The 24479-nt window shown below is 56.6% G+C and overlaps 1 protein-coding gene across 1 annotated transcript in view; it reads right to left on the bottom strand.

Annotated features, from left to right (window-relative positions):
- Positions 1–19229, bottom strand: part of LOC124570421 (AF4/FMR2 family member 1-like) — a 28125-nt gene extending 8896 nt beyond the window's left edge. Inside the window, exon 1 of the mRNA XM_047131106.1 lies at positions 18411–19229. Within this exon, the coding sequence (XP_046987062.1) occupies positions 18411–19229 (819 nt within the window). The remainder of the gene's footprint in view (positions 1–18410) is intronic.
- Between the last annotated feature and the right edge of the window lie 5250 nt (positions 19230–24479).

The raw sequence follows: 24479 nt of genomic DNA, 5'->3' as shown, positions 1-24479 counted from the left end.
GCCGACGTCACACCGCACGGGTGGCTGGCTGGCCGGCCGCCGCTTTCGTTTCGAAAACAAAAAAAAAAAAAACCCGCACTCCACTCCGACGGCCAACGGCCAGGCAGGCGCGCTCGCTCGCTCTACACGCCACCGAAATCCCCGCCGACTCCTTCCACATCTCAACGTGCCCCCCGTTGCAAAACATAACACACACACACACAAAGGAACAAAACAAAACAAAGACCAGACACGACTAGACAAGACAGACATCCGAGAAGAACGAACGCAGGCAAGCCAACCAACGTATTCAAACAAAACAACGTGACAGAAAACCAACCGTCGGCCGCCGCCACAAACACGGCGACAATCAACCACGACAACAACAACAACAACAACAACACCGCTTACCGCTACCGCCGCCCACACCCGCCACCGACCCCCGCAATCCAACCACCACGGCACGCAAACAGCATCCCCACGGGCATACAGAAACGCCAGACAGACACCCACACCAAACGCAACACGACAATCAAAACCTTCCCCGACGTGCTTTGATGGCCCTGAGAAGGGCCGTTTTGGGCCGCGCGTCTCTTGCGCGCCACTAGACGACGACGGGGGGTGGGGACGACGGAGTCAAGCGCCAAACCCTTCCTTTCCCATCTCTTTCTCCTCTACTCTACTCTACTTCTTCTTCTTGGGCGAAGCCTTCGCCTTAGACGGCGTCGTCGCCTTCTTCGGGCGCGGCGCCTTCGGCTTCTTCGTCGGAACCTTGGCGGCCTTCTTCGCCTTCGACGGCGACTTGGCCTTGGCCGGCTTGGCCGCAGCCGCCTTCTTCGCACCCGCGGGAGCGGCCGACGCCGCAGACGCCTTCTTGGCGGCGCCCGCCTTCCGACCGGTCGCCGCCTTCACGCCACCAGCCTTCTTTGCGCCGGCCGCACGGGCGCCCTTCTTCTCCTTGCTGGCCGGAGCGGCGCGCTTCTTCTTGGCACCGCCAGCACGAGCCTTGCCGCCCTCGGCCGCCCCCCCGCCGCCGGCGCCGGCAAGCTTGAACGAGCCGGACGCGCCCTTCCCCTTCGTCTGCACCAGCTCGCCCGCCACGACGGCCGACTTGAGGTACTTCTTGATAAACGGCGCCAGCTTCTCCGCGTCCAGCTTGTAGTGCGCGGCTATGTACTTCTTGATCGCCTGCAGCGACGACCCGCCGCGCTCCTTCAGACTCTTGATGGCGGCCGTCACCATCTCAGAGGTGCGCGGGTGCGCAGGCTTGGCGCGCGGCTTCTTCGCAGACGACGCAGACTTGGCCTTCTTCGTAGTGCCGGTGGCGGCGGGTGCCGCAGCAGTCTCGTTCGTAGCCGCCTGATCTGCCATTTCGACGACGCGCGTAACACACAGCGAGAGCGAGCGGGACGGCAGGCACGCAAGCACAGCACAGCAGCAGAGCAGAGAATCACAAGGCCCAGCCAGTGTCGCGGGCGGGCGCGGACGGCCGAGAGAGCGGCCGCCACTCTGCGCGCCGCCGCGCCGCGCCTCCCGCGCTTGCTACCGCCCAACGTCCGACAGCCTGTGCGGAGCAGCCCCAAACCTGCGCCACAACCGCCCGCGCCTTTCAAACCACCGAGGATGGGGCTACACACAGCCACACCACAGTCGCCAACCAGTCGCCACGGCAGCGCCGCAAACCACGGCCAAACTGCAGCTACCGCGCGCTACAGCCTGGGTCGGCCCGCCGAGAATCGCCGCCCCCGCCCAAATGCCGCCCCCACAGCCCCAGCCGACGACCCGCCACAATGGCCAAACCTTCGGCAAAACTCCCACACCGTCGCCGCGGCAGCCCGGCCAGCGCGGCCGGCGCCACAGCCACACAAGCCGAGGCGTGCGGCGATGACGGCCGTGCAAACGCGCCTCCGCCGCCCCATCGCCTTCCGTCGCCCTCCCGCCGTTTCCCGATCGGCCCGCAGCCGTCGGGCCACATCGCGCGCCGTCCTCCTCCTCTCGCCCGCCAACATTCACAGCCGTTTCTCAACAATTGCCCGCAGCAAACGGACGCCGCCTGCGCAACAGGCGCCGCCGCCCCTCGCCGCTTCCGACCCAACCCCTCGACCGAGGCAAACCGCAATCCGAATCTACAGACCAACCCAATCTGCCGTCAAGCACACACGACAGCCGACCTTACACGTTACGCGTTACACATTACGTTTACACGTCTACGTTAGGTTAGGTTAGGTTAGGTGGACGTGGGTTAGGTTAAGGGGACTTGGGTTAGGTTAAGCGTCAAACTTAGGTTAAGCATTCAAACACGTCAGGCGTCAGAGGTTAGGTTAGGTTAGGTTAGGTTAGGTTAGGTTACACGTTAGGTTAAGGGGTCAGTGCTAGGTTAAGAAGCGTCAAACGTAGGTTAAAAAAGCGTTCAAACGTGAGGCGTGAGCCGGACAGCTTACCTTACGTAGACGTTAGGGGCTCACAGGCTGAGCTCACCTCGCCACACCACACCACAGGTTAGGTTCGGTTCGGTTCGCTCGGCTCAGCGTAAAGCGCCGAGGTCAGGGTTACGTTCGTTCACCTTCGGGCGCCACACTTTCGGTTGAAAGGTCGCGACGGGACGACGTCGGCAGGCACGCCGCAAACGAACAAAAACGTACAGACGACGTCGAAAACCGCCGACAGACGGGGGAGCAGCACGACCACGACCAGATACCGAGCGCGAACGAGACACACGCGAACCACCCCCACCGGCCAAAGGGCACCACACAACAACCCAGAGCACCACGTGTCGACACCAGAGCAACCCGCCGCTCACGCGACATGGCTGGCACCGAAGGGCAACCGCCCGCAACTGCGCTTTCCGCGCCGGCCCGGATGCACGTCGTGCTACAACAACACCACTACCGTACACAGCCGCTGTTCACAACATCACTATCAATGGCGCGCCCGCGGCTCGCCGCCGTCGCAGTCGCAGCCCCAACGCCAGCACTTTTGCACCACCATTCACACGCACCGCAACACAGCTCGCCGACACAGCCGAACAAAACAAACACCACACAACAACAGCAACAACGCCGCCGCCTCTACTTGTGCCGGCGACCCACCCCGCCGATGGCGCACCTTTCGCCAGCCGGCAATCGACACACACGCACCCACCCACCGGGGCCCAGTGCAAAAAAAAAACACACAAAAACAAAAAAACAAAACAACACAAACGACACGGGAAGCGCACACCGCCACTTCGCGCGCACGCCACCAACCAGTCGTCGTCTCAAAATAACAAACACAAACAAAATAAACTAACAACTAGGGCAACACAAAACAAAAACGCCTCGCACGAACCGCCCACAAAAAGGACAAGCACACGCACAGCCTCTGCTGACGACCACGACGCAGCGGCACGCTGCTCCTGTCCCGCGCCCCGCGCCCCGCGCCACGCGCCCCGCGCCCCACTCGATTCACAACTCACGCGACACCGTCAACGACGGGCTCGCTTCCCGCAACCTACCACCTTTCCGCCACGACGCACAGCCCCAGCCCCACCCGACGACTGCACTTTCACCACCGCCTCCCCCTTCCCCCCCCAAAACACACACACACACACACACACACACACACACACACACACACAGCCAGCCAAAAACGCACTCGCGACCCACACATGCACGTGCATCGGCACACGCCAACCAGTCAACGTCGACAACCACACGCAAGGCTCGAAACGAAAACGAAACCGGCGTCCTTCCACGTTGCCATCAAGCTACGCGACACAAGACACAAGGAACCAACACAACAGCCGGCCCCACTAATTCCCACTCTCACGCCGCAAAAAGCACACCGAAACCGCCAAACACGCACGCACATTCCCCTTCGCACTGACACCACCGACCGGCTCGCTACCACACACCTCTCGGCAGCCGTTTCACGCCAATTCGCCACACCGCCCACACAGTCGACAAGCGCCCGCCCTGTACGGCACACGCAACGACGCAGCGCAGCAAAGGGCGCCCGCAACACATACCTCTCCGCCGCCCGACGCGCCAACCGCCACACCACACCGCCAGCCACTCGCAAATTGTGCACTGCCACCAGCCACACGTCCAACACGCCGCGCCGCCTCCGGCCACCCGCCAGGGGGCGCTCACGTCCGCGACAACAGCGCGGCCCGCCGGGCCGGGCCGAACCGAACCGAGCCGCCGCTGCTCTGCACTCGGCACGGCCACACCCTGCTGCAGACCGGGCTCGTCCCTCTGTACGCGTCTGCCTGCGCATCAACACAACACGACCTCTTTTTTTTTTTCTCTCTCTACCGCCATCCCTTCTTCTCGCGTTTTACTCGTTGTTGCAGCAGCGGCGCACACCTACACATCCACAGCCCCAGCCGAGCCGGCCTCACCTCAGGGCCCGCCGCCAGCGTCTCCTCCTCGGGCACAGGTGCGGTGCTGTGGCCGCCCATCCAACCGCATTGCTGGCCGTCCAGCCACCAGGCGTTCCCACTGCCGCGAGCCACGCCGCGCACCGACCCTGCTGCAGAAAACGAAGCATAGCCAGAGACCGACCGATACACAAAGCAAGCCGTCGCCTCGCCTCTTGTCCTTCCTGCCTTCCTTCCGCCCCCGCCCCCGCCCTTCTCACACCACCGCCTCTCCACTTTCGCCCCCCCCTCCTTTTTTTTTTGTTTTCTTCTTCTTTCTTTCTTTCTTTCTTTCTTTCTTTCTTTCTTTGGCCCTCTCTCCTTCCCGCCATGGCGGTTACGGCACCGCCTGCAGCGGCAGATTTTTTGCGCCCACACGCCTACTCCTACCACCATTAACCTTGCCTTGCCCTGCCCTGCCCTGCCCTGCCCTGCCCTGCCCATCAACGTCGCAGTCGAACCGACGCTTGCCAACACACTGCCCACGTTCCTTTCTCTTTTCGGCCTACGCCCATTACGCGCCGCCGCCACAGCACCTTCCCTTCCCACAACACACCGACGTCATCACACGCACCCAAAACAGGGGCCACGACCGTGTTCCTCGCCCACTCCCATCCCGCACGGTACGCACATTCCCAACTACTACCGCGCACCCTCCCTTTCCAATCTGTGTGTCTCTGTGTCTGTGTCCTGTCCGCGCGTGACGCCTCTCAACATCCGCCGTCCCCCGTCCCGTTTTCGCCCCCATGCCGTCGTCGCGCCGCCTCCGCCCCTGTCCGCCCCGCACCACACCATACACCGCTGCTTGTCCCGGCCGTTGCCACCAAAGGCGCCGACCGCAAACGCGCCACGCCGCAGCCCCCGTGCGTCTCGCGCTCGCTTGCATCTCCGTGCCGACGCTGCCTCTCTTCCCGCTCGCACTCGACCTCGACAACACAGTCTTTGGCTCCGCCACTGCGTGTTCCGGTGGTACGCACGCTGCAACACGTATGTATTCATTACCAGAGCGATGGCGAGGCATGACAGCATCTCTGTCTGACCAGAGAGTTCTTTATCGCTGCTAGTCGGCGCTTGGACCGCGCCAGACGACAGTAGTGGCACGCACCGGGTCGCCAGGAACAGTTGTTATATATATATTGTAGCGCGAGTCGGGAGAGGTAGTAGTCGGTCGACAGTAGTAGCGGGTGGACGGTTGTACTGAGCGGGCGTCGGCGGCGTGCTCTGCTCGTCTCGCGACTCTGGTCACGGTTCGGGACGATGTATAGTCTATTGTGTTATAATCAAAAGGTGGTGTGACGCTGCATTGCGCAAATCTGATAACGTATGTTCATTGTACTTATTTTGTTCAACAACAAAAGCCCCACTATTACTTTTTTTCTAAAGTAACTTTTGTCTCTTAACGAAAAACATTCACTTTTTAAAGACTACTTCCTATGGCATTTCCCTCCAAGGAGTGCAATTAATTACCAGCCAGCACTCATTCATTGCACACAGCTGTGTAAGCGGTATCTACAATTGAGGAGCGGATATAAATGCAATTTTTTGTTTTTTTTTTTTTGTTTTTTTTTTTTTTTTTTTTTTTTGTGTGTGTGTGTGTGTTGTAACCTCCCAGCAAAATTTAAAATAATGGACAATGTTATTTACGGATGCTAATGGACATTGCGCTAATTGTAACCTCGCCCACAATGAGAGGTATTGAAAATGGCAACAAAAATGTGAAATTCGCAATCTGACTCAAATATAAAGTCTTCACACAACATTTAAAAAAGTCCGTTCAGTGACAAGAAACTTCAATTAAACCGAAATATCGGTCTTTGGCCCTGTGCAAAACAATCAGACTTAAAGTCTTACCTCCGAATAAATGGATGTCACATTTCTGCTCTGGTTGTTGCGCAGCGCTTGGAGGAACTGCATTGCAAATAATAATATTCTCTTTTTTTGTGATTTTAGTGACATTTTTCTTCAAAGAAGTGGAATGAAATGTGAAGTGCAACGAACTCTTTAGTTCAATAAAAAATTAAATGTTTGAAAAATGCTTTTGAAATAAAAATTATTATTGGGGAACTTGTTGGAGAATAATTACAATTTTTCATTATCTAATGATTATATTAATTAACAGTATACCTTATTCACCATCTTGACCAGTGTTGCCGACCGCCTACATCACACAACCGCACTCGGCTGCTACTACTGACCGACCGCTCTGCATGACGACTATTAGCGTACTGCACGCGACGACTACTGACAGAGTACAGCCCTCAACTACACAGAGCTACGGACTCGCAACAACTACTGACTGACTGACTGACTGACTGGGAACCGCTCGCAACACTCGCGCAGTCCAGCGCAAACTCTCTGGTCACAGATGCTACAATGTCTCGCCATCGCTACTATGTTACATACGTGTTTCAGTGTCTTTTTCATTGGGGTAACGATCTTTGGCTCTTTTTATTCTGAATACAGGGCCAAAGGTCAACGCTGCTGCCCTTATACAATTTATCAGGTTTCATTATGTCTGTTGCAATGTTACATACGGTTCACTCTTTCATTAATATTATCGTTGGGTTTGTTTTGTAGGGACGTTAACATTCTGGCACATTTTTATTATCATCATCGGACTCTCTGCTATTTGTGCAGGGAGGTCATACCTGGGTCCATTTCCATTTCCATTTACATTTTAATATTGATAGACTTTTTGTTTTCTTGTTGTTTTTCCTTCTTTTTTGTTGTTGTTTTTTTTTTGTTTTGTTTTTCCCGCTCTCACCACCACCGCCGCATCACGCCTTCCGTTTTCTTGGTTTCTTTTCTGTTCTTCAACTGCTTCAACATCACCGCGCCCCATTTCCACACCACAGCCATCAGCCTCCAAGACGGGCGGGCGCAGTGTGCCATTTCCGGCGCACAAGCACACCCGTACGGTACTCTCCTCGCCCCCACGCCACCAACAACACAGCGACCACGCGGCTTTCAGGCACGGCACGGCACCGGCGAAATGCGCCGCCCCCGCCCCTCCGCGCATCCGTCCGTCTCGCCACGTTCACTGACAGCCGCGTCTGCGGCTACACCACGACAACCACAACACAACACCGCTCCCCTCCCTGGCAACTCACATTGTTTTTCTCCTCCTCTTTTGCACAAACCACAACGCCGAGCACAGGCGCAAGCCACCCACACCGCGCCCCTCCCCGTCCCGTCTTTGGCCGCCGCTCCTCGTTTCCTCGTTTGCCCCCTCCCATCTCCCGAAATGCCATGCCAGCAGCGTTACGCATGCCCCTCCCCTGTCCACACAACACTACCGCCTAACGAACAGCCTTCCGGGCCACATGCAGGGCACGCCCACCTCCAAACACTGCCAATTCACGGACGCACGCACACACACACACACACTCACTTTCTCGACACCTTTCTGTACGGAGGGTGCGTCATCTCGACCGTGACAGAGTGACGGCAACTATCGACGATCCATTTCCCCCCACTGGTAAAACATGTCCACTAACACCTACATACATCATTCAAGTACACAGACAATAGCATACACACAATGGGAGGGCACACGAACATGGACGGCACGGCACTGTCATACACTCTTCCTCAGAACCATATCAACAAACGTTACGTACATCCGGGAAAGCGAAAGCGAAAGCGAAAGCAAAAAAAGCAAAGGCAAAGCCCAATGCAGCCGTCAAAGGTAACGTTCACCACGGCAGACACTTGCAGCCGCGCCGCCGTTAAACGCATTTCAGTGCGGCTCCAATACGCCTCCGACACGGGAGCGTTCCGTTGCTCTACGAATGCGTTTCTCCCCTTTTTCCCTTCCTCTCTCTTTTGCCCCCCCTCCTTGCACTCGTGCCTCATTCCTCACGTTCTGCCCAGACATTCGACCGATCAAAGTCAACCTTTCGTTACCGTTCTCAGCGCGACGGTGTACAACAGTATGACGGGTGTGCCCACGACTTCGGTTCAGTTGCGTGACGCCGGTCTATCGCGCCGATCGACAGTTACTCAGGGGGCGACGGATCGGACCACGTCACCGACACACAAAACACTTTCAAACAAACAAATACATACCGGATGGACACAGACAAACACGTGTACAGACATTCGCCAAACAAACGACCGCCGCCGCCGCCGCCGCCGTCGTCGCGCTTACTGTACTGCACTGGACACGCGTGCATCTTGAATGACGACATCGGTGTGCGTGCGTCGTACGCAATCAGTCAGACACGGCTATCAAACATCAGAGTCGAATGGTACATCATCGTGCGTGTCGCCGTACACGTACAGTACAATACAACAACAATGCGTCTTAATGGCACGTTCATTTCAACGTCACTCACACACCTCCACGCTGCAGTTACGTCGCACCATTGTCAAACTCGGCGTACAGCAAAGGGAATAGTGGGCGGCAAAAAAAAAACAAACCAAACGAAAACATTTCACATTTCACCCTCGCCATGTATGATGTGCAAAAAAAAACAAACCCGCAAACGGCCGTCGTTACGGTGACACAAAAGTCGCCGATCGCACTGTCCCCCCTCGCAGACGGGTAACACACACACACACACACACACACACACACACACACACACACACACACACCAACAACACCAATGGGTCAAAAACCACGCCAACGAGGCGTGCCACCATTCCACGCCACGGCGACCAACCTCGTGGCCGTACCCCGCGCAACACGCTTTGACGCGCCCCCCCCACCCACAATCAAAATGCACACATACATCACAGCCGTCCACACAAACAACAACAACAACAACAATTCCGCCCTTCCCGCAAAAGGCAAGTTGGTGGCCCTGAAAAGGGCCGTTTTGCCGCTCTCGCAACGGAGGAGCCTTCTCCATCCTTCCTTCCATTCCAGAGCCACCTCCTTACTTGGAGCTCGTGTACTTGGTCACCGCCTTCGTGCCCTCGCTCACGGCGTGCTTGGCCAGCTCGCCAGGCAGCAACAGCCGCACAGCGGTCTGGATCTCGCGGGACGTGATGGTCGAGCGCTTGTTGTAGTGCGCCAGGCGAGAAGCCTCGGCCGCAATGCGCTCGAAAATGTCGTTCACGAAGCTGTTCATGATGCTCATCGCCTTCGACGAGATGCCCGTGTCAGGGTGCACCTGCTTCAGCACCTTGTAGATGTAGATGGCATAGCTCTCCTTCCTCTTGCGCTTCTTCTTCTTGTCGCCCTTCGAAATGTTCTTCTGCGCCTTGCCAGCCTTCTTGGCGGCCTTCCCGCTAGTCTTGGGCGGCATCTCGAACCAACGTACGGCAGCAGCAACACCAGTAGCAAGCGCTCCGCTCTAGTCAGCGTCTCCCCACACAGTGGCACCCGCCGCCAGCCGCCGCCGCACCTTTACCAGCTCGCCCTGTTGCGGCCGCCGACCAATGGGGCGCGCGCGCAACCGGCCGCCGCACCCGAGCCCATAAAGCACCCCCACCCCGGCTGCGCCGGCACGCACTCCGCTGCTCGACTCGCTGCCGCTCGCACCGGTCGTTTTCGTTTCCGTTTCGTGTGCACCGTCGCTAGCCCATCGCCATGTCCGGACGCGGAAAGGGAGGCAAAGTCAAGGGCAAGTCAAAGTCCCGCTCAAGCAGGGCTGGGCTCCAGTTCCCGGTCGGCAGAATCCACCGCCTCCTGCGCAAGGGAAACTACGCAGAGCGCGTCGGCGCCGGGGCGCCCGTCTACCTCGCCGCCGTCATGGAGTACCTCGCGGCTGAGGTGCTCGAGCTGGCCGGAAACGCGGCCCGCGACAACAAGAAGACGCGCATCATCCCGCGCCACCTGCAGCTTGCCATCCGCAACGACGAGGAGCTCAACAAGCTCCTGTCGGGCGTCACCATCGCACAGGGTGGTGTCCTGCCCAACATCCAGGCCGTCCTGCTGCCAAAGAAGACCGAGAAGAAGGCCTAAAGGAGGCCAGGCAATCGCAGCGCCGCGTGCTCCCCTGCACGCAACGCGCTTTGCCGGCTCGGCCCACAACAATCGGCCCTTTTCAGGGCCACCACACAAACCTACGTCCAAAGCAAAATTTCAGTCGTCCTCGCCGCACCTTGTTTTGTTTTTTAACTTTGCACTGTCACAGCACAGCCGCCGCCGGCGCACGTCCGCCATCTTGTCGTCCACACAGCCCGTGTGGCCCAACACACACACATTTTGCACGGTCGCAGTCGCCTTCCAAACCGACAACGGCAGCAATAATGACCATTGTTAAAGGGAGGCGTGTCGACACACCGCCCTCCACTCCCGCGCGCAACGGCCGTCGACACGAACGAAACAGCTGATCCGGCCGCCTATGCCCACACGCCTTGCCTCGGAAACCCCAACGCCGCCGCAAACAAACACACAGAGCCAAACCACGCAAGCAAATAATCACCGCCTCTCGCACAACAACACACAGCCCGCCATCTCCGTCGCGATCGATACAAAGACACACAATAACAAACACACAAACGAAGCAGCTCCACACACAGCCAGCCACATGACACGTTTCCTTTCCTTCTCCCCTCCCAGTCACATCACGTCGCTCAAACGGAAAGAAAGAAAGAAAGAAACAAACAAACAAACACACGCAGCAACAACACAGACTCTTTCGCACTTTTCAACTTCCGAACAGTGTGGTGGCCCTGAAAAGGGCCGTTTTCTAGTCTCTCCCACCCACAAGCACGGCCGCGGGAAGGCCAGCGCCCGCTGCGACGCAGCCTAACCGCCGAAACCGTACAGGGTGCGCCCCTGCCTCTTCAGGGCGTACACCACGTCCATGGCCGTCACAGTCTTGCGCTTGGCGTGCTCAGTGTACGTCACCGCGTCGCGGATCACGTTCTCCAGGAACACCTTCAGCACCCCGCGGGTCTCCTCGTAGATCAGACCAGAGATGCGCTTCACGCCGCCCCTGCGAGCCAGGCGGCGGATGGCGGGCTTCGTGATGCCCTGGATGTTGTCGCGCAACACCTTGCGGTGCCGCTTGGCGCCACCCTTGCCGAGCCCCTTTCCTCCCTTGCCGCGGCCTGTCATCCTTCCTTCCTCGGGCAAAGCAAAACGTGCACAAACAGCAGCTGCAGCGGCTGGCGAGTCGGCTACGGTCTGCGCCCAGCGCGCCCGCCGCCCCCCTATATAGACTCTGGCCCGCCCTCCCCCCACCACGCGCAACCGAGGGCATATAAGCGCAGCACGGAGGCGCGCGGGCCCGTTGTCAAGGCAGCACCGGACGCCGCGCCGCACCTAACCTCCACGCACGCCGCTCCGCTACCGCTACCGCTACCGCCATGGCCCGCACAAAGCAAACGGCCCGCAAGTCCACCGGCGGAAAGGCGCCGCGCAAACAGCTCGCCACCAAGGCGGCGAGGAAGAGCGCGCCCGCCACCGGAGGCGTCAAGAAGCCCCACCGCTACAGGCCGGGCACCGTCGCCCTGCGAGAAATCAGGCGCTACCAGAAGAGCACAGAGCTGCTCATCCGCAAGCTGCCATTCCAGCGCCTAGTGCGCGAGATCGCCCAGGACTTCAAGACCGACCTGCGCTTCCAGAGCTCCGCAGTCATGGCCCTGCAGGAGGCCAGCGAGGCCTACCTCGTCGGCCTCTTCGAAGACACCAACCTGTGCGCAATCCACGCCAAGCGCGTCACCATCATGCCCAAGGACATCCAGCTCGCGCGCCGCATCCGCGGCGAGCGCGCCTAAACCGCGCCGCGGCACCGCACCGCACAAACAAAAACGGCCCTTTTCAGGGCCACTAACATCTCTCCGTCGCGAGCAAACTTTGTCGGTCGCCTGCCTCTCGCCCCGCAACCCAAAAACAAAAACCACCACTTCCCGTCCGTCCGTCCGCCACACCCGCTCACTCTGCCTGCCTGCTACCAGCGCGCAACAATCACACATCATCCCTCCCCGGCGCTCAAAGCGCACAATACCCAACGGCCGACGTCACACCGCACGGGTGGCTGGCTGGCCGGCCGCCGCTTTCGTTTCGAAAACAAAAAAAAAAAAAACCCGCACTCCACTCCGACGGCCAACGGCCAGGCAGGCGCGCTCGCTCGCTCTACACGCCACCGAAATCCCCGCCGACTCCTTCCACATCTCAACGTGCCCCCCGTTGCAAAACATAACACACACACACACAAAGGAACAAAACAAAACAAAGACCAGACACGACTAGACAAGACAGACATCCGAGAAGAACGAACGCAGGCAAGCCAACCAACGTATTCAAACAAAACAACGTGACAGAAAACCAACCGTCGGCCGCCGCCACAAACACGGCGACAATCAACCACGACAACAACAACAACAACAACAACACCGCTTACCGCTACCGCCGCCCACACCCGCCACCGACCCCCGCAATCCAACCACCACGGCACGCAAACAGCATCCCCACGGGCATACAGAAACGCCAGACAGACACCCACACCAAACGCAACACGACAATCAAAACCTTCCCCGACGTGCTTTGATGGCCCTGAGAAGGGCCGTTTTGGGCCGCGCGTCTCTTGCGCGCCACTAGACGACGACGGGGGGTGGGGACGACGGAGTCAAGCGCCAAACCCTTCCTTTCCCATCTCTTTCTCCTCTACTCTACTCTACTTCTTCTTCTTGGGCGAAGCCTTCGCCTTAGACGGCGTCGTCGCCTTCTTCGGGCGCGGCGCCTTCGGCTTCTTCGTCGGAACCTTGGCGGCCTTCTTCGCCTTCGACGGCGACTTGGCCTTGGCCGGCTTGGCCGCAGCCGCCTTCTTCGCACCCGCGGGAGCGGCCGACGCCGCAGACGCCTTCTTGGCGGCGCCCGCCTTCCGACCGGTCGCCGCCTTCACGCCACCAGCCTTCTTTGCGCCGGCCGCACGGGCGCCCTTCTTCTCCTTGCTGGCCGGAGCGGCGCGCTTCTTCTTGGCACCGCCAGCACGAGCCTTGCCGCCCTCGGCCGCCCCCCCGCCGCCGGCGCCGGCAAGCTTGAACGAGCCGGACGCGCCCTTCCCCTTCGTCTGCACCAGCTCGCCCGCCACGACGGCCGACTTGAGGTACTTCTTGATAAACGGCGCCAGCTTCTCCGCGTCCAGCTTGTAGTGCGCGGCTATGTACTTCTTGATCGCCTGCAGCGACGACCCGCCGCGCTCCTTCAGACTCTTGATGGCGGCCGTCACCATCTCAGAGGTGCGCGGGTGCGCAGGCTTGGCGCGCGGCTTCTTCGCAGACGACGCAGACTTGGCCTTCTTCGTAGTGCCGGTGGCGGCGGGTGCCGCAGCAGTCTCGTTCGTAGCCGCCTGATCTGCCATTTCGACGACGCGCGTAACACACAGCGAGAGCGAGCGGGACGGCAGGCACGCAAGCACAGCACAGCAGCAGAGCAGAGAATCATTTTTTTTTTTTTTTTTTTTTTTTTTTTTTTTTTTTTTTTTTTTTTTTTTTTTTTTTTTTTTGTGTCACGTGGTGTTCTACAGTTCCTTCGGCTTTGCCGAATCTACGTGTATTTGTATGGTATGGTTTGTTGTTCTCTGTGATTAAATATTTTATTTACAAAAACAAAATCGTAGGCATTGGAGGGCATGGTCGGTAACAATAAGGCCTTGCGGCCCCCGACCATCCTCGATTTTTGAGGCGTGGGTTCTGTGCAGTGGGTGCAGCGGGTGCTGCTTCCCACTGCTTTCCTTTTGTGAAGTTTGCCAGTCGGCCGCTCGGCGAGATGAGGTCGTCGTTCCGTGGCGGCCGCTGTGCCCGTTGTTCCGCCGCTTGCCCACTGGGTACGGCGTCGTACATTTGAGGATCTGCGTCTTACTTTAACATTAATTTTTTACAACATTTGTCAAGTGGTTAACTCTAGTTTATTCTATATAGCTAAGGGTGGTCGTGCAGCCGACAGAGAGTGGGGGAGGGGCTTGGTGATTACATCTTAGACTTAGTTCTGGTCCTACGCTAATAATCAGCAAGAAAATTTAAAACTAACAATTAATGCACAAATAATAGACATGTTCCTATTTCCTATTGGTTCCTACCACGGGAGCATGGATTTTTAAGGACAATTACAGTGTATTATGTTAAACTAAAACGACATCTTATTAACTATTGTGTTTTTACTATTGCTTACTACTTCCTTACTAGTCTACGGGGGCTTCTATGATTCGGCGTGGCACTCTCTGCCTGTGCCACGTTCGGGGTATCACAGTACCTGTGCCCCTGAGTTGTCTGCAGTTTTCTCTGGTTTGTTCAAGTTTGTCAAACAGTGTCGTTACCAGTCTTTGCACTGTGTCTTGTATCCTCTCGACTTCCACTGTTTCATGGAGTTCTTGTACGGGTGTCCACGGTGGGGCGTCCAGAATCCACCTTAGCACTTTATTTTGCACCCTTTGCAATTTTTTGTGGTTTGTCTGGCACGTGATTCCCCATGCAGAACACCCGTACGTTAGTGCTGGGAGGACGGTTGTTTTGTACAGTGTTCGTTTAGTTTCCATCCACATCTCCCTGCTGAGGAAGAAGGGCAGGAGGGCTTTTGCGAGGTTTATACCTCTCTCTCGCTTTTCCCCGATGTGAAGGTGAAACAACATCTTTTTGTCTAATGTTACGCCCAGGTATTTCACGGAGTCTCTCCACGGTAGTTCCTGGGCGTTTAGGGACAGCTGGTTTCTGAGTACCGGCCGCTTCCTTGTGAAGTAGACAGCTGTAGTTTTGTCTGCGTTTAATGTCATTTTGTTTCCCCTACACCAGTCTTCTACCATGTCTAGCTGCCTTTGGAGGCGTGCTATGTTTGAGTGATGCTGCCTGCCACTCGTGTAGAAGGCTGTGTCATCCGCGAATTGGGCTATCCTGGCATGCGGTGACAGGGGGATGTCGTTTGCGTATATGTTGAAAAGTGTAGGTGATAGCACCGACCCCTGGGGTATGCCGGCCCTCAGGGTCTTTCTTGAGGAGCGTTTTCCGTCTACCTCAACAAGGAACGTCCGGTCTGTCAGAAAGCTGTCTATTAGTTTTGTGTACACATCGGGGATCGTCGTGTTGTGGTGTATCTTATAGGTTAAGTTGTCATGCCAAACCTTGTCGTAAGCCTTTTCCCAATCGAGGAATACTGCTGCTGTTGAATTTGTGTAGTTGAAATTGTGTGTGATATGTTCTGTTAGTCGAAGGACTTGTAGCTCTGCAGAGACCTTTTTCTGGAACCCAAATTGTTCCGGTCTGATGGTTTCATCGTCTATGAGACATTTGTTGATCCTGTCCAATACTACCCTTTCAAGTGTTTTCCCCATTGTGGAGAGTAAACTGATTGGGCGGTGGTTCGCCGGTAGTTTTGGGTCTTTCCCTGCCTTTGGGATTGTAATGACTTTTGCTGCCTTCCAGGCCGCAGGGAATTTTTGTAGCAGCATGCAGCTATTTATTATGCGTGTTAGCAGGACTAGTGGTTTCCTAGAGAGGTTCTTTAGATGCAAATTTGAAATTTTGTCTAGTCCTGGTGCGGATCTGCCCTTTCTGCAGGCTATTATTTTCTTTATGTGTGTCGGTGTTGTGAGTTCTGGTGCTGTTTGTGTCGGTGTGTCTCGGAGATTTTGAACTGTTTGTGTGACATTCTCTTCCTCAAGTTGTTCTGCAGCTGTGAGGTCGATCTGTGGTGTTGTGTTTTGCTCCTCGTACGTGTCCGCAAACAGTTCGGCTTTCGACAAGGCATCAAACACGGTTCCCTGGGGTCCTAGCATAGCCCTTTTAGCTGGTCGCTGCTGTCGAATGTGTTTGACTAGTTGCCACTCGTCCTGGGTTTGGAGGCAGAGTGTCTCCATCCTGTCTTCCCAGGTTTCCGCGCGCCATTCTTTCAGCCGCTTTTCAAGCTCACGAGACAGTCTGTTCATTTCTCTCCGCTCCCGCGGGTCCCTGCTTCTTTGCCACAGCTTTCTGTGTCTGTTTTTCTGGCATCGAAGTTCCCGCAGTAGCGGAGGGAGTTCTGTTTCGTGTCTATCCGGTAGTGTTGTGGTTATCCTGGTCTGTTTTATGGCTTTTTGTATCTTGGTAGTCAGGTATTCGACAGCGTCGTCCAGCTTTTCCTCTGACGACAGGTCCAGTGTTGGGTCTATTGTGTCTGTGAGGACCCTGCGATACTGTTCCCAGTTCATGTCTATAACTCTTCTCGGAATGTCCGGGATAGAGTTTAGCCTGCGGAGTTTCACTAGTACCGGATTGTGGTCCGACGTTAGGTCCTGGATCGTATCTAGCGTGACGTCGTCTCCAATGTTTTTCGTCAGCAGTACGTCCAGGACGTCCGGTCTTTGTCCGGCTATGAGTGGGACGTGTGTCGCGTCGTCTGGGCCGCGGACGATGTAGTGGTACGCGTCCTCCAGTTGCAGGAGTTTTGTTCCTTTGGGGTTCGTTGTGCGGGAATTCCACGCTGGATTTTTAGCGTTTAGGTCCCCGCCCAACGCCACCCTTTGGTGTCTGTCGAAGATCACTCTGAGGTCTTCTTCCAGTAGCTGGCGGTTTGGGGCTAGGTATGCTGCCCCCACCGTCAGTTTCCCTCTTTCTGTGTTTATTGTGACCAGAGTGACCTCGATGTCCTGCACTGGCGGCGCGTCCACCACATCGTGTGGGATTTTCCGTTTTAGGAACACGGCCGTACCGCCTCCTCGTTGGTTTTGTCTGTCTGTGCGGTATCCCGTCATGTTCCGCAGTTTAAAAGTATCGCAGGGCCGGAGGTGTGTTTCGGAGACTAACAGGACGTCCACATTGTGTTCCGAAATGAACGTCTGTAGCTCCGTCTTTTTGTTTTTGATACCGTTTGCATTCCATATGCAGAGTGTTGTGTCAGTGTTTTGTCTGCCTCGTTGCGCCATCTTTACATGAACGCACTAAGCAGACCCTGTAGTATTATTTGTGTCTTTTCCGTCCTGTCCGATGTTTGACGGAGCGCGTTTGCCGTGTGTAGTATTGTTGTGACGATGTTTGTGTCCTGCTCGAGGGAACGGATTGTGTTTATGATCACCCATAGGGCGTCCACGAGCAGTCCTTTTTCATTTGTGTGTGGTGTGTCGGTGGTTTCCTGTTTATTTTGTGTTGTCTCTTTTTGTATTTGTGTTTGTTTTCTCGTGTTTGTCTGGGTGTGATTTGGTGTAGTGTCGGTCGGTGGTGATGTTAGTGCCTCTCTGAAGGAGCGGCGGCGAGGTGTTGGCGTGTTCTTGTCTGTGTCTGCCACCTCCGCGTGTGCGGCTGCGGCAATGTCCGGATGGACCTGTCGTCGCGCAGGGAGAGGTGGAAACTGTGGTCTTGTTTGTTGTGAGCGTGGGGGGCGTGGGGAGCGTGCGCCCTCTGCTGTGTGTGTGTCTGGTCTGTCTGCTCTGTGTGTCGCTTTTTCTGTTTCGTCAGTTGTCGACTGTTGTATTGTTTCCCCTGTAGTGGGGACTCTTTCTGGGAGGGTTTCCCTGTTTGTTTGGTCGTCATGTTTCGTCTGTGGTGTGTCTCTTAACACCTGGTTGGGGTCTGTCCTCGTTTTTCTTCCGTCCTTTCTTTTGTCTTGTCGGGGTTGTCTGTTTTTCGAGGGCGCACGCTGATTCTGCTGTCCCTCTGTCGGCTGTCTGGGGCGGTGTATGTACTTTTGGTGTTCCGGGCAGCCTTTCCAAGATGCTGGGTGGTCTCCGGAGCACAGTACACATTTTGGCGGTTCGCTCTCTGGCTTCCGGCAGTCTTTTGTGGCGTGAAGGCCCGCGCACTTTACGCACCTCGCCGGCATATTGCAATAATTTGCCGTGTGCGTTAGGCGCTGGCAGCGGTGGCACTGCGCGCGACCTTCCTTGGGACGGTAGGTTTCTACCGTCACCTTCGTGTGGAGGATGTACCGCACTTCGTATATCCTCTCACCGCCCGAGCCGCTGGGAAGGGAGACTTTGTACGTTGGCTCGCGGATGAGCCTTCGTGAATTGCGTGCTCGTTTTTTAAATTGGTGCACGTAAGTAGGTCTGAAGCCTATTTCTACAAGAGCCTCTCGTAGTTCCTCCTCTAGTACTTGGGCTGGTAGGCCGTGGACGACCACGTGTAAATCCCTTTTCTCGGGCGGTTGGTGGTTGTAGTGCGGTACCTCCCTTTCTCTTAGAAAGGCTGCCGCGGCGTAGTAGTCACTTAGGGACTCGAAATTGTACTTTACTGAGTCACCCCGGAAAATGGCCTTTAGGGGGCCTGATATCTTGTCTTTTATCGCTTTGTTAAGTTTTGTGTATCCCTCTAGTTGGTACACCCCTATTGGTGGGACATTTCTGGGATTTGTCTCGTCCTCTCCGCTGTCGGTGGACTGTTGCTGACCCTCGGCGGCGGGAGTCGAGTTGTCGTCGTGCGACGTAGCGGTTGGAGCTGTTGATGTTTCCCTTTGTGGAGTTTGTTGTGGTGGCGGCGGCGGGTTGACGTCTGGGGTGGCGGTTGTCTCGCCTTCCTCATCCGAGTCCCCCAAGGCATCAAAACGGTTGGGACTCTCGAAACTGTGCGGTAGTTTTGTGGGGATTTGTGATTTCCTTCTCCCTGCCCCTTGCTGTTGTCGTGGGGTGGAGTTAACTGAGGTGTTTGTCATCGTCGGTCTGCTCGCAGATGCGGAAGTCGACGCGACGCGGTTGTTTGGGCTTTTACGCGTGGGTTTCGTGATGCCGACGCGGGTGCCTTTTATGTTCTTTGGTGGTGCGGACAGAGCGCTATTTTGGCGGCTCTGTCGGGCTGTGTAGTACTTTGCGCTTGCCGGTTTGGCAAGCTTCTTTTTAGCCATTTCTTTCGCTAAAAATTCAGTCTCCTTTTCACGTCCCCGCTGTTCAGCCGGGGAGAGGAGTTGTGGTGTTGTGTTGTTTAATTGGGTCTTTTCCCCGTCTGGTGTTTTGTTTTGTGCCAGTTTTGGCTGGGGTCCAATTTTCCCCATTTTCTGGCTGGTGGAGGGGGTAGTTAGTATAGCTCACGGAGACACAAGGCCCAGCCAGTGTCGCGGGCGGGCGCGGACGGCCGAGAGAGCGGCCGCCACTCTGCGCGCCGCCGCGCCGCGCCTCCCGCGCTTGCTACCGCCCAACGTCCGACAGCCTGTGCGGAGCAGCCCCAAACCTGCGCCACAACCGCCCGCGCCTTTCAAACCACCGAGGATGGGGCTACACACAGCCACACCACAGTCGCCAACCAGTCGCCACGGCAGCGCCGCAAACCACGGCCAAACTGCAGCTACCGCGCGCTACAGCCTGGGTCGGCCCGCCGAGAATCGCCGCCCCCGCCCAAATGCCGCCCCCACAGCCCCAGCCGACGACCCGCCACAATGGCCAAACCTTCGGCAAAACTCCCACACCGTCGCCGCGGCAGCCCGGCCAGCGCGGCCGGCGCCACAGCCACACAAGCCGAGGCGTGCGGCGATGACGGCCGTGCAAACGCGCCTCCGCCGCCCCATCGCCTTCCGTCGCCCTCCCGCCGTTTCCCGATCGGCCCGCAGCCGTCGGGCCACATCGCGCGCCGTCCTCCTCCTCTCGCCCGCCAACATTCACAGCCGTTTCTCAACAATTGCCCGCCGCAAACGGACGCCGCCTGCGCAACAGGCGCCGCCGCCCCTCGCCGCTTCCGACCCAACCCCTCGACCGAGGCAAACCGCAATCCGAATCTACAGACCAACCCAATCTGCCGTCAAGCACACACGACAGCCGACCTTACACGTTACGCGTTACACATTACGTTTACACGTCTACGTTAGGTTAGGTTAGGTTAGGTTAGGTGGACGTGGGTTAGGTTAAGGGGACTTGGGTTAGGTTAAGCGTCAAACTTAGGTTAAGCATTCAAACACGTCAGGCGTCAGAGGTTAGGTTAGGTTAGGTTAGGTTAGGTTAGGTTACACGTTAGGTTAAGGGGTCAGTGCTAGGTTAAGAAGCGTCAAACGTAGGTTAAAAAAGCGTTCAAACGTGAGGCGTGAGCCGGACAGCTTACCTTACGTAGACGTTAGGGGCTCACAGGCTGAGCTCACCTCGCCACACCACACCACAGGTTAGGTTCGGTTCGGTTCGCTCGGCTCAGCGTAAAGCGCCGAGGTCAGGGTTACGTTCGTTCACCTTCGGGCGCCACACTTTCGGTTGAAAGGTCGCGACGGGACGACGTCGGCAGGCACGCCGCAAACGAACAAAAACGTACAGACGACGTCGAAAACCGCCGACAGACGGGGGAGCAGCACGACCACGACCAGATACCGAGCGCGAACGAGACACACGCGAACCACCCCCACCGGCCAAAGGGCACCACACAACAACCCAGAGCACCACGTGTCGACACCAGAGCAACCCGCCGCTCACGCGACATGGCTGGCACCGAAGGGCAACCGCCCGCAACTGCGCTTTCCGCGCCGGCCCGGATGCACGTCGTGCTACAACAACACCACTACCGTACACAGCCGCTGTTCACAACATCACTATCAATGGCGCGCCCGCGGCTCGCCGCCGTCGCAGTCGCAGCCCCAACGCCAGCACTTTTGCACCACCATTCACACGCACCGCAACACAGCTCGCCGACACAGCCGAACAAAACAAACACCACACAACAACAGCAACAACGCCGCCGCCTCTACTTGTGCCGGCGACCCACCCCGCCGATGGCGCACCTTTCGCCAGCCGGCAATCGACACACACGCACCCACCCACCGGGGCCCAGTGCAAAAAAAAAACACACAAAAACAAAAAAACAAAACAACACAAACGACACGGGAAGCGCACACCGCCACTTCGCGCGCACGCCACCAACCAGTCGTCGTCTCAAAATAACAAACACAAACAAAATAAACTAACAACTAGGGCAACACAAAACAAAAACGCCTCGCACGAACCGCCCACAAAAAGGACAAGCACACGCACAGCCTCTGCTGACGACCACGACGCAGCGGCACGCTGCTCCTGTCCCGCGCCCCGCGCCCCGCGCCACGCGCCCCGCGCCCCACTCGATTCACAACTCACGCGACACCGTCAACGACGGGCTCGCTTCCCGCAACCTACCACCTTTCCGCCACGACGCACAGCCCCAGCCCCACCCGACGACTGCACTTTCACCACCGCCTCCCCCTTCCCCCCCCAAAACACACACACACACACACACACACACACACACACACACACACAGCCAGCCAAAAACGCACTCGCGACCCACACATGCACGTGCATCGGCACACGCCAACCAGTCAACGTCGACAACCACACGCAAGGCTCGAAACGAAAACGAAACCGGCGTCCTTCCACGTTGCCATCAAGCTACGCGACACAAGACACAAGGAACCAACACAACAGCCGGCCCCACTAATTCCCACTCTCACGCCGCAAAAAGCACACCGAAACCGCCAAACACGCACGCACATTCCCCTTCGCACTGACACCACCGACCGGCTCGCTACCACACACCTCTCGGCAGCCGTTTCACGCCAATTCGCCACACCGCCCACACAGTCGACAAGCGCCCGCCCTGTACGGCACACGCAACGACGCAGCGCAGCAAAGGGCGCCCGCAACACATACCTCTCCGCCGCCCGACGCGCCAACCGCCACACCACACCGCCAGCCACTCGCAAATTGTGCACTGCCACCAGCCACACGTCCAACACGCCGCGCCGCCTCCGGCCACCCGCCAGGGGGCGCTCACGTCCGCGACAACAGCGCGGCCCGCCGGGCCGGGCCGAACCGAACCGAGCCGCCGCTGCTCTGCACTCGGCACGGCCACACCCTGCTGCAGACCGGGCTCGTCCCTCTGTACGCGTCTGCCTGCGCATCAACACAACACGACCTCTTTTTTTTTTTCTCTCTCTACCGCCATCCCTTCTTCTCGCGTTTTACTCGTTGTTGCAGCAGCGGCGCACACCTACACATCCACAGCCCCAGCCGAGCCGGCCTCACCTCAGGGCCCGCCGCCAGCGTCTCCTCCTCGGGCACAGGTGCGGTGCTGTGGCCGCCCATCCAACCGCATTGCTGGCCGTCCAGCCACCAGGCGTTCCCACTGCCGCGAGCCACGCCGCGCACCGACCCTGCTGCAGAAAACGAAGCATAGCCAGAGACCGACCGATACACAAAGCAAGCCGTCGCCTCGCCTCTTGTCCTTCCTGCCTTCCTTCCGCCCCCGCCCCCGCCCTTCTCACACCACCGCCTCTCCACTTTCGCCCCCCCCTCCTTTTTTTTTTGTTTTCTTCTTCTTTCTTTCTTTCTTTCTTTCTTTCTTTCTTTCTTTGGCCCTCTCTCCTTCCCGCCATGGCGGTTACGGCACCGCCTGCAGCGGCAGATTTTTTGCGCCCACACGCCTACTCCTACCACCATTAACCTTGCCTTGCCCTGCCCTGCCCTGCCCTGCCCTGCCCTGCCCATCAACGTCGCAGTCGAACCGACGCTTGCCAACACACTGCCCACGTTCCTTTCTCTTTTCGGCCTACGCCCATTACGCGCCGCCGCCACAGCACCTTCCCTTCCCACAACACACCGACGTCATCACACGCACCCAAAACAGGGGCCACGACCGTGTTCCTCGCCCACTCCCATCCCGCACGGTACGCACATTCCCAACTACTACCGCGCACCCTCCCTTTCCAATCTGTGTGTCTCTGTGTCTGTGTCCTGTCCGCGCGTGACGCCTCTCAACATCCGCCGTCCCCCGTCCCGTTTTCGCCCCCATGCCGTCGTCGCGCCGCCTCCGCCCCTGTCCGCCCCGCACCACACCATACACCGCTGCTTGTCCCGGCCGTTGCCACCAAAGGCGCCGACCGCAAACGCGCCACGCCGCAGCCCCCGTGCGTCTCGCGCTCGCTTGCATCTCCGTGCCGACGCTGCCTCTCTTCCCGCTCGCACTCGACCTCGACAACACAGTCTTTGGCTCCGCCACTGCGTGTTCCGGTGGTACGCACGCTGCAACACGTATGTATTCATTACCAGAGCGATGGCGAGGCATGACAGCATCTCTGTCTGACCAGAGAGTTCTTTATCGCTGCTAGTCGGCGCTTGGACCGCGCCAGACGACAGTAGTGGCACGCACCGGGTCGCCAGGAACAGTTGTTATATATATATTGTAGCGCGAGTCGGGAGAGGTAGTAGTCGGTCGACAGTAGTAGCGGGTGGACGGTTGTACTGAGCGGGCGTCGGCGGCGTGCTCTGCTCGTCTCGCGACTCTGGTCACGGTTCGGGACGATGTATAGTCTATTGTGTTATAATCAAAAGGTGGTGTGACGCTGCATTGCGCAAATCTGATAACGTATGTTCATTGTACTTATTTTGTTCAACAACAAAAGCCCCACTATTACTTTTTTTCTAAAGTAACTTTTGTCTCTTAACGAAAAACATTCACTTTTTAAAGACTACTTCCTATGGCATTTCCCTCCAAGGAGTGCAATTAATTACCAGCCAGCACTCATTCATTGCACACAGCTGTGTAAGCGGTATCTACAATTGAGGAGCGGATATAAATGCAATTTTTTGTTTTTTTTTTTTTTGTTTTTTTTTTTTTTTTTTTTTTTTTTGTGTGTGTGTGTGTGTTGTAACCTCCCAGCAAAATTTAAAATAATGGACAATGTTATTTACGGATGCTAATGGACATTGCGCTAATTGTAACCTCGCCCACAATGAGAGGTATTGAAAATGGCAACAAAAATGTGAAATTCGCAATCTGACTCAAATATAAAGTCTTCACACAACATTTAAAAAAGTCCGTTCAGTGACAAGAAACTTCAATTAAACCGAAATATCGGTCTTTGGCCCTGTGCAAAACAATCAGACTTAAAGTCTTACCTCCGAATAAATGGATGTCACATTTCTGCTCTGGTTGTTGCGCAGCGCTTGGAGGAACTGCATTGCAAATAATAATATTCTCTTTTTTTGTGATTTTAGTGACATTTTTCTTCAAAGAAGTGGAATGAAATGTGAAGTGCAACGAACTCTTTAGTTCAATAAAAAATTAAATGTTTGAAAAATGCTTTTGAAATAAAAATTATTATTGGGGAACTTGTTGGAGAATAATTACAATTTTTCATTATCTAATGATTATATTAATTAACAGTATACCTTATTCACCATCTTGACCAGTGTTGCCGACCGCCTACATCACACAACCGCACTCGGCTGCTACTACTGACCGACCGCTCTGCATGACGACTATTAGCGTACTGCACGCGACGACTACTGACAGAGTA

Source organism: Schistocerca americana, unplaced genomic scaffold, assembly GCF_021461395.2.
Source record: "Schistocerca americana isolate TAMUIC-IGC-003095 unplaced genomic scaffold, iqSchAmer2.1 HiC_scaffold_164, whole genome shotgun sequence".
NCBI classification, from domain to species: Eukaryota; Metazoa; Arthropoda; class Insecta; order Orthoptera; family Acrididae; genus Schistocerca; species Schistocerca americana.
This window is presented reverse-complemented; position numbering and strand designations above follow the sequence as displayed.